The sequence below is a fragment of the Rutidosis leptorrhynchoides genome, chromosome 9 (genome assembly GCF_046630445.1).
Source record: "Rutidosis leptorrhynchoides isolate AG116_Rl617_1_P2 chromosome 9, CSIRO_AGI_Rlap_v1, whole genome shotgun sequence".
Classification (NCBI taxonomy): Eukaryota; Viridiplantae; Streptophyta; class Magnoliopsida; order Asterales; family Asteraceae; genus Rutidosis; species Rutidosis leptorrhynchoides.
Genome location: NC_092341.1, coordinates 31,024,808 through 31,041,444, shown reverse-complemented (window position 1 = coordinate 31,041,444; position 16,637 = coordinate 31,024,808). Strand labels below are relative to the sequence as shown.

General features: G+C 35.2%; 1 protein-coding gene across 1 annotated transcript; it reads right to left on the bottom strand.

Moving 5' to 3' along the window:
* Nucleotides 1-7,893: 7,893 nt before the first annotated feature.
* On the bottom strand, nucleotides 7,894-14,080 carry LOC139867899 (uncharacterized mitochondrial protein AtMg00810-like). Its single transcript, XM_071856246.1, has 3 exons — nucleotides 14,068-14,080; nucleotides 8,311-9,432; nucleotides 7,894-7,898 (listed from the first exon to the last, which is right to left on the bottom strand). Exons 1-3 carry the CDS (start codon nucleotides 14,078-14,080, stop codon nucleotides 7,894-7,896), a joined length of 1,140 nt encoding a protein of 379 aa, XP_071712347.1.
* Between the last annotated feature and the right edge of the window lie 2,557 nt (nucleotides 14,081-16,637).

The following is a 16,637-nucleotide window of genomic DNA, read 5'->3' as shown; positions in this document are numbered from 1 at the left end:
TCTGAGCACTTCAAGCTAGTTAGATACAGTGATAGTGATTGGGCTGGAGACATAGATGATCGTAAGAGTACTAGTGGTTTCGTGTTCTATATGGGAGATACGACGTTCACATGGAGCTCGAAGAAGCAACCCATTGTGACTCTGTCAATGTACGAACCCGAGTTTGTAGCAGCAACATCGTGCACTTGTCATGCAATATGGCTCAGGAAGTTACTAAATAAGCTTAAGTCTTTTCAAAAGGAACCTACAGAGATATATGTGGATAATAAGTCTGCGATTGCTCTAGCAAAGAATCCAGTCTTCCATGATCGAAGCAAACATATCGATACAAAATACCATTACATAAGGGAGTGCGTTACAAATAAAGAGGTGCAGATAAAGTACGCGAAGTCACTTGACCAAGTTGCTGATATTTACACAAAGCCTCTTAAACACGAGACGTTTCAGAGATTACGGAATATGCTCGGAGTAACGAAATCAAGTTTAAGGGGGGGCTGTTGGAAAATAAACTTGATTTTGTGCTATGTGTTTTGGATTTGGGCTTGCAAGTATCAAGTCTTTTGGATCAAGATCATAATCCATTATGTAGAAACTTCTTGTAAAATGTAGTAGACAAAGTGTGTAGAATGATCTTATAAAATATCTAGGTCTAGAAGTATCATAATACTAAGAAATATCTAGATGCTAGTAGATTGTGAAGTATTCTAGACTACTCCATTGAGTAGTATAAATAGAGGGCTTCGCCCCTCATTTGTAATCAAGCAACAAAGCAATTAAGTAATAAACAAAGCTTTCAAGATCAATCAAACATCTAAATCATCAATCCTCTCTTTCACAAATAATATACACATAACCTCCTATTTCTAACAAATGCCACATATAAATCTAACAAAAATCACAGTAACCCTTTCATTACAATAAACACCAAATATCAAAAATACGTCATCAAATTATAAAACAATAACTAAACATCATTTATAATCTAGTGCATAAAAGACAAATCTGCACATTCCAGAATACCAGCCATAACCATATACAGTTTCCTCCTTTTTCATTTATGTTACTTTTATCATAATTCATACGATTATAAACAGCCACAACTTTACTAAGACCCACCAAACATCCCAACACAATGTGTTAGCAAAATTAAGGGCAACTAAATACACGAAAATGTTAAATCTAACACCTAATTTATTGGAGTCAGACCAATAAATCATCAAACTGGTTAAAACCAATACCAAGGACCTAGTCAACTCAAAAAAGTCAAAGCAATCAGAAAAATGAAAGTGTACTCTACATCCCCTGCAATCATATCATGTTTTTTTAACCCTTGAGTGACCTTCCAGCTATAGCACTTGGGCAATTAAGCGCACCAAGCTAAACACCAAAACTTCTACATGATCACCTAAAATCTAAATGTCAAAATGTTGACTTTGATCCATAATAATGAAATCAACTAATGAGGTATTTTGCATGACATTAAACTAACCCCAAAGCAGCCTAAAAGAGTACCAAAACTCAAAAAACAAACATTGCTAAAAAGATGCATTTTGACAAAAACAAAATGTCAAAATTATGACTGGATGAACAGTCTCCTTACAAAATGACTTTAAACATAATCAACTTATACCTAGATACATAATAATATTTTAACCTACTATTGATACATAGATAGCAGGTTATATTATCATGTAAATAATCAATCAGTAAGGGATAATGAAGGATTAGGGCTGACCTTTTGCAACCCAAATTGCCATATAGAAGCTGCTGACTTTGACTGCACTGTGACCAACTCAGTAGGCAGGTTTGCTTTTATCATATCCCGTTTTAAACTAACACTTTTATTGTCTTCTTCAATGATATCTTAAAATACACTGCACAAATTATTTACTAACACCTAAGTTTTAGGGATATATCCAAATCCACATATAAACAGAAAAGCCAGAGAACTAATTACTTAATGTCAACTCATAGCCACTAATTACCTTCAGATTCGGGAACAACCACATGATTCTTGATCAGATGTGCCATAGTCCAGTATCCATTTGTGACATTTGTATAATATCGATTAAAACAAATACGTACCAACCAAATCCACATCACCATGAAACATTTCGCTCTAATTGTGTCTTACTCGAGAAAATAGACCTTACATTTCGCTCTGATATGAAGACATTTAAGGTAAGAAATTTTCGTTATCTTCAAGAACTGAATTTAAGGACACAAGTACCTCTCGATGTTTTGAAAATTGATGATGTTCCTAATCTTTCCTTGTTTCTCTACGACGCGTTGTCTGAATCTATCAAGACATTCAACATGGCTTCATTAATGAGTGTGACTAAATTATCATTACATGGTGTGACCATAGACGTCCATTTTCCTGACATGATCAAATCTAAATTACCTTCTCTCGAGATTTTGGACCTTGTAATTCGTGATTGGACTTCGGAAAGGTGGGATTTCACAAGTTCTTCGTTGAAATGTCTGACCCTCATCACGCGTGTAAGTAAGATGATTGACATAATACAAATTAATGCTCCAAATTTACGTCATTTGAGTTATAGGGGCAGAACAATGCCTAGTATCCCGTTTCCATCTAGTAATGTTCCTGAATATATCAAGCTTGAACTAGATTTGTTTCGTTCCGATGATCCTTCTTTCTTCCTTACGATGAGGGAACTACTTAATTTATCAACCAAATTTGATATTGAAATAAGCTATTTTGGTTATGAGCTACCGAACATTGATAATGAGGATCACGAAATATGGTTCACAGTTCCATCTACTAACGTGCAACATTTATCATATAATGCATATTTAACTGAAAATTTGCAGGGGCATCTGTCATATTTTGATGCACTTGTTACGCTTTGCCATCCCAAATACGTGACCCTATATAGTCGCAACCCCATATTCAGTGTCAAGATAGAAAGTCCTAAGAAATTTTTTTGTGACTTCTTCAAGCCCATAATAAGTAGAATGATGGCAAATAAAACGTCTGACCGAAAAGATATCGAGTTCAAGAATCCTGGTAATGGAAAATGGGAGATTCTAACAGATTCTTTCACGAGTACTATTCTTGACATATCGTCTTACTCATTCTATTCAGTTGAGTTGAAACCAAACTGGTAGAACCTAGCTACGTACTCATCTCTGGTTCAATTGTTTAAGAGTTCTTTGGCTATTTATTTATTAAGTTAATCTTGTTTTTTTTTGTACAGTAACTTTTTTCCATATTTGTTAGGATATGGAAGGCGAATAGAGCTACTAGGGGTTTAATTAATATTATGTGACAATGTGACATGGGTAGTTCATGATATTAATTTATATTATTTTTCCTTTTATGTTTTTATGATTGAGTTGTTTGAGAAAATATTCATCTGATATTGCATGTTAGAAGTTGTGTATGGAAGTTGGTTGATAACCCATAGAGCTTAAGAACTAATAAGTCTGACTCGTTTCAATACTATATGTGTTAGTGTAATCTTGAAAGTCCAAAAATTTGGCCCAAGTTGCAGCCCAAGTTAATGTTGCTGAACAAGTGGCGGTTTGAATTGAATAAAATGTGCACGTGAAGGTAGAATTGGTATTCTAGTGAGACCAAAATTGTAGGGACTTGCAGTTGGAAAAATAGTGGGTCATAGCTTGAAAGTAGGAGTAATATTTAGTGGGTCTTTATTGTAGTACGTGAGAGTTTAGTTAGTTTTATTTTTTTAGTATATATAGCATGTATAGTATGGAGTCTTTTATGCAGAGAATATTTACAATGTAGTCCATGGTGTTTTTTGTGTTCTTTAACTCTTATATATTTGTTTTATATTTGAGTGGTGTAAAATTAAAAGCAAGTAGGAACAAGTATGTTCCAACAATTGGTATCTAGAGCAAGGTTAATCCTGGTTCCTAGAAATAAAGAATGAAAGCAGGTCTGATCATAATTGATCAGAAAATTCAGCAAGAATGATCACATGCAAAGAGTGATCAGAAGCAGAAAACAACAGCAGATTAGCAAGCAGAAGAAACGCAAATGCAGTATAATTGCGTAGCAGATTGTGCAACAGAAAAGCACAATAAAAAGTAGGTTGATCAGAAGCAGTAAAATTGATCATAAGCAGCAGATTTGCAGTCAAAAAAATGATCTTATGAAAGATCGGCATAATAGCAGAAATTGAAATTGCAGAGGTTCCAACAGCAGAAACTCGCAAAAGCAGAGGGCGCGCAGCAGGTAAACAAGAAGTAGTACAGGTGAACTGTAGTAGAAAATCAATCACATGAAGCAGGTTTTTTAACGGCAGAAAATCGCAGCAGCAGATAGCAGTTTAGAAGGAAAATGCAGTAAATTGCAGCATAAAAAGTTGTAGTTTTGTAGCAATTTAGAAGGGTGTAAATAGCAACAGAACCAGCAGTTTAGGAAAAGCAGTCGCAGCAATTAAAAAAAAGGCAGAACCGTGAAAAAATGTAGCTAGGTTTTCAAGATTAAGGAGGTGATTGTTAGTGTAATCTTGAAAGCCCAAAGGTTTGGCCCAATTTGCAGCCCAAGTTAATGTTGCTGAACAAGTGGCGGTTTGAATTGAATAAAATGTGCACGTGAAGGTAGAATTGGTATTCTAGTGAGACCAAAATTGTAGGGACTTGCAGTTGGAAAAATAGTGGGTCATAGCTTGAAAGTAGGAGTAATATTTAGTGGGTCTTTATTGTAGTACGTGAGAGTTTAGTTAGTTTTATTTTTTTAGTATATATAGCATGTATAGTATGGAGTCTTTTATGCAGAGAATATTTACAATGTAGTCCATGGTGTTTTTTGTGTTCTTTAACTCTTATATATTTGTTTTATATTTGAGTGGTGTAAAATTAAAAGCAAGTAGGAACAAGTATGTTCCAACAATATGCATATGCATATGTGTCTGGTTTTGTCTTTTGTATTTATTATTATTATTATATTTAATATTTAATATTTAAATTAGCGTTGGACTATGATGACTGAATCAAAAACTGAAGGTTCAATTCATTCCTTCTGGGTGAGTGATGTGCCAAATAGTTTGATCCTGGCTGGAAACAGTCCTCGAAAGACTAAGCTCAGCGACACTAATTGGTTGCGATGAACATAAATCTGTCTTTGTTATCTCAAGATACATGAGGAACTACCTGATTTTGCATCCGTCTCTAACTTAAAGACAGCAGATCCCAGTTTACAATTTGCATTTGTCTTTTTCTAATTTATGAAAAGAAAATCATGTTCTGAAGTATTAATTGGTAATTCTAAATTGGTAATCCTAGTTTACAAGTTCGGTTCCTCTCTCTGAATTAATTGGTAATCCTAAATTAAGTGATGGTGGTCTGGGTGGTGTACCGAATGGTGGTAACAGTTTTATGGGCGCACCTAGCACGGCTCCGCAACCAGAAGGAGTGTCTTTCTGTAATGTGTAATGTAGGAGGGACCGAAGTTGGTGATGTAGTAGGTGGAAGTCCTTCAATAAAAGGAAAAATTGGTGGCATCGGGTGTGGGTACTTCAAATAAGTCGGGGACTAAGGAGGTTGAAGGTTTTGTAGATAAAAGCTCCAGTATGACTAATGACAAAAGGGTCGACCTAGTTTATTTCGTTTAAAAGATCACGAGGAAGACATCAATTTTGGAGATGCGGTACAAAATTTGTTCAATGTAGATATAGTGGGTGATTATGTAGGAGGTAAGTTTGTTTGGGATGAGGTGCCGATCGGTATGTTGGTTTCTTTGAAGGTTTGGTGAATGAAGGGTTGATCCCTCCGTCATAGGGAATGCTTGTTAGTGATGGCTTGTCAAACATTTTATCCTATTCTTTTGACAAGTGTGCGGGTAAATGTGTCAATCGTCTTAAAGTGTTAAAGTGGATGGCATGGTGGTTAAACCGATTATCAAGGACCTGAAGCAATCGTGCAAAAGCGAAGGGTGAGTAGTGTTCGTTTGCTCCTAGTTCGTTTTTTGTTTCTGTTGTTTAGGTTGTGATTTTGTGTTTCCTTGTTGTATGATTGGGATGGAGTGTTCGTGTCTATGTTATAGCATTCGGTCGTGTTTATTTTGTCAGATAAGATCGGTTGTTAGCGGGAGCTCATTTGTTAGGGTTGTTGTACTGTACTCGATCCTAGTTGTTTACGTGTATCTTTGTTTATCTTTTTCGTCGGATGAAGGGGATTTAGTAAAGTTTTCGTTATTTATGCCAAAATAAAAAAAAAGTTTTGAAGTATTAGTTGTAGATACGAATGCCCGACTCTATTGAGTCGACAACAATCGTCGATTTATTGGCGACTTGACTGACTCTTATTTTTTTAAACCCATGGAAATTTGATTCTACCATTTTCATGACGTTTATTATTATTTTTATCATAGTATTTTTATTTATTTAAAAAAAAAAAACTTTTTCCTGCTTAAACGCCGGAGGTCCTCTCGGAAGCAATCTCTTTATCCGTCTAATAAAGAGAGGGATGACTTTCTCTACTCTTGAGAGTGTTTCACTTTGGGTGGAGAAATGACTTGTCTTTATTATCGGATAGGGGAATGATTGTCTACAACCCACCTCCCTCATACACCACTCATGTGGTATTGGGTTTTGTTGTTGTTGTTGTTGTTGTTGTTGTTGTTGTTGTTGTTGAGTTGTAGATGCGAATGCTATTTTCATTTGTATTGAAAAGTTTGAATGAACCTTTCTTGCCAGTATCTTCCAATTGAAGCTCCAAGCCTTTTACAGTATCTGGTTTAATCAACTAGTTTCAAAAACAAGATACTTTAGAGACGTTTTTTCGGTGTTTTTGTAGTAGTCATGTTACTATCACCCATTTGGTAACTGATTCCAGTTTTTAAGGTCAGACACTCGGAGGTACTTTATCCAGGTTAATCTAGCTTTTTGAATTGGACGATAATATTTTTACAGATCAAAATTGGTAGTTTCATCACAACGATGCCTTATGTATTTATACTCTACAAGTATATGATATACAGTTGTGGTGGTAGATCTATCAATTTTGATAAGAGAATTATCAATGCTCTTTTGAATTAGGCTCTCTTTGCATAAGTTAAATTTCAAGCTGCTGCTGCCGCCGCCGCTGCACCGGCGAGGATGACCGAGATACCACATAATGTGGAGATAAGTGAAGATGTATTTGATACCTTATTCTCGACTTGTAACTCGAGAAGATAGACCTTTCAGTTCGCTCTCATATGGAGACATTTAAGTTAAGAAATCTTTGTTATCTTCAAGAACTGAAGTTAATAACAGATGTACCATTTGATGTTTGGAAAATTGATGATGTCCCTAATCTTCGCTTGTTTGACTACTGCGTGCGGCTATCTGCGTATCAACCTAAAAAGACATTCAACATGGCTTCATTAACGAGTGTGACTAAATTATCATTACATGGTGTGACCATAGACGTCCCATTTCTTGACATGATCAAATCTAAATTACCTTCTCTCAAGATTTTTGACCTTGTAATTCGGGATTGGACTTCGTTGAAACGAATGACCCTCACAATCCGTGCAAGTAAGAAGATTGAGATAATACAATTCAATGCTCCAAAGTTACATCATTTGAGTTACTATGGCAAAACAATGCCTAGTCTCATGTTTCTATCTAGTAATGTTCCCGAATATATCAAGCTTCAACTAGATTTGTGGCATCCTGTTGATCTTTCTTTCTTAATTAGGATGCGGGACCTACTCAATTTATCAACCAAATTTGATATCGAAATAAGCAATCTTAGTGGTGAGCCGATGAACATTGATAATGAGGATCATGAAATAATGTTCACAGTTCCATCTACTAACGTGCAACGATTATCATATTATGCATATTCAGATTTAGATCTGCAGGGGAATCTGTCATTGTTTGATGCATGGGAATCTGTCATTGTTTGATGCACTTATTACGCTTTGCCATCCCAAATACTATTAGAAATAGGAGGTTATGTATATTATTTGTGGAAGAGAGGATTGATGATTTAGAAGTTTGATTGTTCTTGAAAACTCTTCTTTTATTGCTTATTGAATTGCTTTGTTGCTTGATTACAAATGAGGGGTGAAGCCCTCTATTTATACTACTCAATGGAGTAGTCTAGATCACTCCATCATCTACTACTATCTAGATATTTCCTAGTATTTCTAGACCTAGATATTTTACAAGATTATTCTACACACATTCTACACACTTTCACTACTAAATATTACAAGAAGTTTCTAGATATTGGACTACAATCTTGATCCATATACTTGTATACTTGCAAGCCCATATCCAAAACACATAGCCCAAAATCAAGTTTATTTTCCAACAGCCCCCCTTAAACTTGATTTCGTTACTCCGAGCATATTCTGTAATCTCTGAAACGTCTCGTGTTTTAGAGGCTTTGTGAAAATATCAGCAACTTGGTCAAGTGACTTCGCGTACTTTATCTGCACCTCTTTATTTGTAACACACTCCCTTATGTAATGGTATTTTGTATCGATGTGTTTGCTTCGATCATGGAAGACTGGATTCTTTGCTAGAGCAATCGCAGACTTGTTATCCACATATATCTCTGTAGGTTCCTTTTGAAAAAACTTAAGCTTATTTAGTAACTTCCTGAGCCATACTGCATGACAGGTGCACGATGTTGCTGCTACAAACTCGGCTTCACAGGTTGACAGAGTCACAATGGGTTGCTTCTTCGAGCTCCATGTGAACGCTGTATCTCCCATATAGAACACGAAACCACTCGTACTCTTACGATCATCTATGTCTCCAGCCCAATCACTATCACTGTATCCAACTAGTTTAAAGTGATCAGAAGGTGAATAAAATAGCCCATAGTCAATCGTACCTTTGATGTAGCGAAGTATCCTCTTGGCCGCCTTCAAGTGATTTATTGTAGGTGCTTCCATGTATCGACTTACTAGTCCAACTCCGTAAAGAATATCTGGCCTCGTGCAGGTTAGGTATCTCAGACTTCCAACCAAACTCTTGTATTGTGTTGGGTCCATCAAGTATCCTTCGTCATCTTTTGACAATTTGAGATTGCAATCCACCGGTGTGTTCATTGACTTGCATTCATTCATCTTAAACTTCTTGAGCACCTCATTCGCATAACCTTCTTGGGATATGAATATTCCTTCTTTCTTTTGTTTTACCTCGATCCCAAGATAGTAAGCCATAAGTCCAATGTCGGTCATCTCGAACTCCCGAACCATTGCTTTCTTGAACTCCTCAAACATTTTGGGATTACTGCCAGTGAATATCAAGTCATCCACATATAGGCACACAATCATAACATCTCCTTCCTTGCTTACTTTGGTATAGAGAGCATGCTCATGTGGGCATTTTGTAAAGCCATTCTGTTGGAAATACTTGTCTATCCTGCTATTCCATGCCCGAGGCGCTTGCTTCAACCCATATAAGGCCCTTTTCAATTTCAGCACCTTATTCTCTTGGCCTTTCACGATGTATCCCAAAGGTTGTTCTATATAGACTTCTTCTTCTAAGTGGCCATTAAGGAACGCGGATTTGACATCCATTTGATAAATCTTCCAATTATGTTGAGCCGCAAGTGAGATTATCAATCTTATAGTTTCTAGACGAGCGACGGGAGCAAATACCTCGTCATAGTCTATGCCGGCTCGTTGACTATATCCCTTCACCACCAACCTTGCCTTATATCTTTCAACTTCACCTTTGGAATTCTTCTTGGCCTTGTACACCCATTTTACACCAATAGCCTTATGTCCCTTTGGTAGTGTGGCAAGATCCCACGTATTATTCTTCTCGATTGCTTGAATCTCTTCGTCCATAGCATGTTTCCACTTTTGGCTTTTTGTTGCGTCTTCATAGCTTATTGGCTCACAATCGGCAAGAAGGCAGAACAATGATAGATCCTCCATAGGCTGTGTTACCTCGTACAACTCCTCAATGCTCCTTGTGTGATGTTGTAGCCTACTTGATTCTCCTCCTGATGTTGATGTCACTTCATTAGGTGTAGTGGTTGGAGTACGTGGAGAGTGCGGAGATGGTGTACTAGAAGGTTCTTGAACTTCTAGATATTCTTCGTTCCTTGCAGTACTTTCGAATGGATAAGGGAGAAAGTCGTAGTTCTCCTCTTCGGGAACATTCCAATCCCATGTTGCTTCTTCATCGAACACCACATCTCGACTTGAGATTACTTTACCAGTCTTGGGATTGTATAACTTGTAACCCTTCGAACTTGAGTCATAACCCACGAATATGAGTTTCTCGCTTTTATCATCGAGCTTCGTCCTCTTCTGATCTGGTACATGAGCATATGCCACACTTCCGAACACTCGAAGGTGTGAGATGCCGGGCTTCCTTCCACTCCAAGCTTCAATGGGCGTTTTGTTCTTGACACTTCTAGTGGGCGAGCGATTTGATAGATAGATTGCACAGTCCACTGCCTCAGCCCAAAACTCCTTAGGCATCCTTTTGCTTTTTAACATACTCCGGGCCATATCAAGAATGGTCCTATTTTTTCTTTCCGCAACACCATTTTGTTGAGGTGAATACGGAAGAGTTAGAGGACGTCGTAACCCGTTGTTGTCGCAAAATTTCTTGAATTCCTTGGATGTGAACTCTCCTCCACGATCGGATCTCAACGCCTTTATGGTGAGACCACTTTGATTCTCCACAAATGCTTTAAACTTCTTGAACATTCCAAAAGCTTCCGACTTCTCTTTTAGAAAATAGACCCATGTTTTTCGACTAAAATCATCAATGAATAGAAGAAAATATCTATTTTTACCAAAAGACGGTGGGCTGATGGGTCCACACACATCCGTGTGAATAAGTTCTAGAGGTTTCTTCGCTCTACTAGAAGCTTCTGTTGGAAAACTGTTTCGAAAGTGCTTTCCTAGAAGGCATCCCTCACATATTTGATCCGGATGATTAATTGGAGGCAAACCCTTCACCATTCCTTTACTTGATAATAATTTTAAGCCTCCAAAATTTAAGTGCCCGTATCTCATGTGCCAAAGCCAAGAATTATCTTTGAAACATGCTTTTAAACATCTTGGAATGTCATGTTGAATATTTAGCATGAACATCCTATTCGTTGACATTGGCACCTTAGCAATCAAACCTCCTTTTTGGTCTCTTAAAGAAAGGGTACGATTTATCATGTGAATATCATAGCCTTTCTCCAAGAGTTGTCCAATACTCAGTATATTCGTCTTCATATTGGGCACATAATACACGTTAGAGATAAATTGATGCCTTCCATTTTTCAAGCGGATGAGAATCTTACCTTTGCCTTTAACCGGGACTTTAGAGGAATCTCCGAAGGTGATATTTCCACTAATTACCTCGTCTAACTCCACAAACATGTTTTTGTCACCGCACATATGGTTGCTTGCACCCGTGTCGAGATACCACAAATTTGATTCTCTGTTATCTTCACCTTTGCATGCTAGTAACAAAGTGTTTTCCACGGCTTCAGTATCTTCTTGTGCAAAATTTGCTCTTTCTTGCACGTAATTGTTTGACTTCTCGCATTCCGAAGCATAGTGGCCAAATTTATGACAATTATAGCATTTGGTTTGAGAATTGTCATACCTTGGCTTTCTACTTGTGTAACCTCTCCCACGACCTCTTGTCGGGTGAAAATCTTGACTTCTTTCTTCATTTTTGTAAGAACTATAACCTCCACGTTTGATATATCCTTGCCCTCGTCCTCGGCCACGTACTTTACCACGACCTCGTTGACTCGTTTGATGAGTCTTTTCACTGTTCTCTTCCTTGAAAGAGAGTTTTGCTTGTAAAGCTTGCTCCAAAGGCTCCTTATTTTTCTTATTGAACCTCTCTTCATGGGCTTGTAGTGAACCCATGAGTTCATCGATAGTCATTGATTCTAGATCTTTAGATTCTTCAATGGCTACGACTATATAGTCGAATTTTGAATCTAATGATCTAAGAATTTTCTCAATGACCCTCACATCACTTAAAGTTTCGCCATTCCTCTTTAATTGATTGACAACCGCCAAGACTCTTGTAAAATAATCAGAAATTGATTCTGAGTCTTTCTTATTTAAGGATTCGAACTCACCTCGTAGTGTTTGTAGTCGAACCTTTTTCACCTTATCAACTCCCTTATAAGAATTCTCCAAGATCTCCCATGCTTTCTTGGCGGTGGTTGCACTTGCAATTTTCTCAAAAGCTCCATCATCTACACTTTGTTGGATGATGGAAAGAGCGTTTTGATCGTTCGTCTTCATTAATTTTTTCTCCTTGCCGAGAGGACCTTTTTCTGCAGGTTCCTCATAGCCTTCCTCCACAATCTCCCATAAATCTTGTCCACCTAGGAAGGTCTTCATTTGGATGCTCCATCGATCATAATTATCCTTTGTGAGGCGAGGAAACGTGAATATAAAAGTTTAATGATAGTGTTAAGATTATAACTATAGAAATCTTGAATATAAATATTACTATGGAACTGATTAAGTTAAAAATTTTAATTAGATTAAGATTTAAAGAAATTAATAGAATTATTATAATTATTGATACTAGTATTATTATAATACAACATAGTATTAAAAATCATTATAAAAATCATTACTATTTTTTTATTAACCTTATTATAACTTTTATCATTATTATATGGTATCATTAACATTTCTAATATTAGTAATGTTATAATTATTAGTAATATCAAAAATAGTAATTCTATCATTATTATTATCACTATTGGAATTATTAATATTAATAATTTATTAGTAATATTAAGTATTATCAACATAATCATTATTATTATCACTATTGGAATTATATAAAAATTTATTTATATAACTATAACTAAATAATAAAAGATATATAACTATTAATACAAAAATTGCAATACTATATATATATATATATATATATATATATATATATATATATATATATATATATATATATATATATATATATATATATATATGTATATATATATATATATGTATATATATATATATATATGTATATATATATATATATGTATATATATATATATGTATATATATATATGTATATATATATGTATATATATTCGACTACGATTATGTATATTGATAAATATACAAATGATATAGGTTCGTGAATCCGAGGCCAACCCTGCATTGTTCAATGTCGTCATATGTATTTTTACTACAAAATACATGATAGTGAGTTTCATTTGCCTTTTTACCCTTTATATTTTTGGGCTGAGAATACATGCGCTGCTTTTATAACTGTTTTACGAAATAGACACGAGTAAATGAAACTACATTCTATGGTTGGATTATTAAACTGAATATGCCCCTTATTAAGTCTGGTAATCTAAGAATTAGGGAACAGACACCCTAATTGACGCGAACTCTAAAGATAGATCTATTGGGCCCAACAAGCCCCATCCAAAGTACCGGATGCTTTAGTACTTCGAAATTTATATCATGTCCGAAGGAGGATCCCGGAATGATGGGGATATTCTTATATGCATTTTGTGAATGTCGGTTACCAGGTGTTCAATCCATATGAATGATATTTTGTCTCTATGCATGGGACGTATGTTTATGAGAAATGGAAATATGAAATCTTGTGGTCTATTAAAATTATGAAATAATTATTTATGTTAAACTAATGAACTCACCAACCTTTTGGTTGACACTTTAAAGCATGTTTATTCTCAGGTATGAAAGAAATCTTCCGCTGTGCATTTGCTCATTTTAGAGATATTACTTGGAGTCATTCATGACATATTTCAAAAGATGTTGCATTAGAGTCATTGCATTTATCAAGATTATTATTAAGTCAATTATAGTTAGATATATTATGAAATGGCATGCATGCCGTCAACTTTCGATGTAATGAAAGATTATCTTTTCAAAAACGAATGCAATGTTTTTAAAATGTATCATATAGAGGTCAAGTACCTCGCGATGTAATCAACTGTTGTGAATCGATTATAATCGATATGGACATCGTCCGGATGGATTAGGACGGGTCACTACAAAATCTTTGTTATCTTCAAGAACTGAAGTTAATAACAGATGTACCATTTGATGTTTGGAAAATTGATGATGTCCCTAATCTTCGCTTTTTTGACTACTGCGTGCGGTCATCTGCGTATCAACCTATAAAGACATTCAACATGGCTTCATTAACGAGTGTGACTAAATTATCATTACATGGTGTGACCATAGACGTCCCAATTCTTGACATGATCAAATCTAAATTACCTTCTCTCAAGATTTTTGACCTTGTAATTCGGGATTGGACTTCGTTGAAACGAATGACCCTCACAATCCGTGCAAGTAAGAAGATTGAGATAATACAATTCAATGCTCCAAAGTTACATCATTTGAGTTACTATGGCAAAACAATGCCTAGTCTCATGTTTCTATCTAGTAATGTTCCCGAATATATCAAGCTTCAACTAGATTTGTGGCATCCTGTTGATCTTTCTTTCTTAATTAGGATGCGGGACCTACTCAATTTATCAACCAAATTTGATATCGAAATAAGCAATCTTAGTGGTGAGCCGATGAACATTGATAATGAGGATCATGAAATAATGTTCACAGTTCCATCTACTAACGTGCAACGATTATCATATTATGCATATTCAGATTTAGATCTGCAGGGGAATCTGTCATTGTTTGATGCACTTATTACGCTTTGCCATCCCAAATACATAACCATATACATTCTCAACTTAAATAGTTCTGAGAAATGCTTGTGCGACTTCTTCAAGCCCATTATAAGTGGAATCTGTCATTGTTCATGCTTTATTCTCATTTGTATTTCTGTCTGATATGCAGCTTGGATTACAAACCGTCAACGAAAATATACCTGCGGTAGGATATCCAGAAGAACATTTTTTCCAGTTCACCCCAGACAACCAACTACAAGTTTACACAATAACAGGTAATCCATCAAATGTCAAATCTAATTATTTTTTTAGCTCTTTTATGATATAGTATCAATCAATAAACAATATTGTCATTTCATTCATTACTTGCATTAACAATGGCATAAAACAGACCACATCGGGTGCATCCAGCACATTGGAGAACTACAACAAAGCAAAGGAGCAAATGAAGAAATAAAAGGCTACGAAGAAGATCAATCGACACCATAGACCTCATGTAACCTTTTTCCGTTATTTGTGTGATATATGCCAACTTTTTTAGTTTCTTAATTGCATCACTCTTATAATCAAGTTGTATACCAACTTTCAACTTTCACTCTGGAAGAAAGTCTTCTGGTATACAACCCACAATTAGTATTGGTAAAATTTTGATTAATCACGAATTCAGGACGGAATTTATTTAGCATGTATGATAAAAGTGAAGGCATAAATATTTTCTAAACAGCTGAAGAAATTTTCATTACAATCTATTAAATATTTATTAAAAACAAGTGTATAGTACTTTAGATTAGTATCCTTCAGAAAGATAAGTATCAGAGTTTGGTAATTCATCATTTTCATATTTATTTATTTTAAATGTGAATTTGAATGTTTAAGATTAACAAGGGTACTAAATGTTACATTGCAGTACTTGAAGGCTGCAGCTAGAGGTTTATTGGGGCTTCCTGTTGGTTAGTCTTTTCTCTTACATCTTCTGCTGTTGAGAGTGTCCCACACAAAATTTAAAATGTTTATGTGCATTTCTATATAATACCTTCATTGAATGCATTATATGGATAACATGATAAGGACATGGGTATCATTCAGTGACGTGTTTATTGAAAACGTTTACTCAAAGTATTGAAAACGAACTCACATTTGACTAAATTTTATTTACTCTTGGTATATTTTTTATTAAAAGTACTAAGAGGTGTGCTTAATGTACATAGGCACTTTGCAATTTTAATCTGTAGGGGCTGCTGTCAATGCACTTGGAGCTATTGCTTTAGGAGCACCTTATGTACTTTTAAGTTAATAAGATGTTTCTCTATGTATATTGTAGTTTTTGACAAACTTTGTTGTTTTAAATCTGTTTTAAAAGGCCTTATATCTATCCTACATTTGTAACTTGAAATCGTAATATAATGTATTTCGTAAGAAAAACTCAAAATCATATCTTCTGATATGAGAACATATCCTATTATGTCCTCCAAGATATGTGTTTTTCATTAATCACCATATGTGTTTTTTCATTAATCACCATATGCGCTTTTAATCATATGCGCTGCGCTTTTAATCATATGCACTTTTCATCATATGCGCTTTTAATCATATGCGCTGTACTTTTAATCATATGAGCTGCGCTTTTCATCATATGCGCTTTTAATCATATGCGTTGTGCTTTTTATCATATGCGCTTTTTATCATATCCATTATGATATATATATCAGATAAACTTAACAAATTTCTCTTTGATTTGGGAGAAAACAAAGCATTGTTTATCAGAAAATTCGTACCATTTGGTAATATGAATTTTTGCCTTTTCCGTTCCTTATATCAAGTTTGCAAGACCTGATATAGTATTTATAATTCCTTCATTTGATTTAAATCAATGAAATATTTCTTAGATTTGATCATAGTGTGTATGTTACCACTATATGCAATACATAGGTCTTTACCATTTAATTGATGTTGTATTTCAGTAGGATTCATACTAAAACTTCAAATAAGATAAGCAAATAATGAGTTATATTTTAGCAAGATAATCA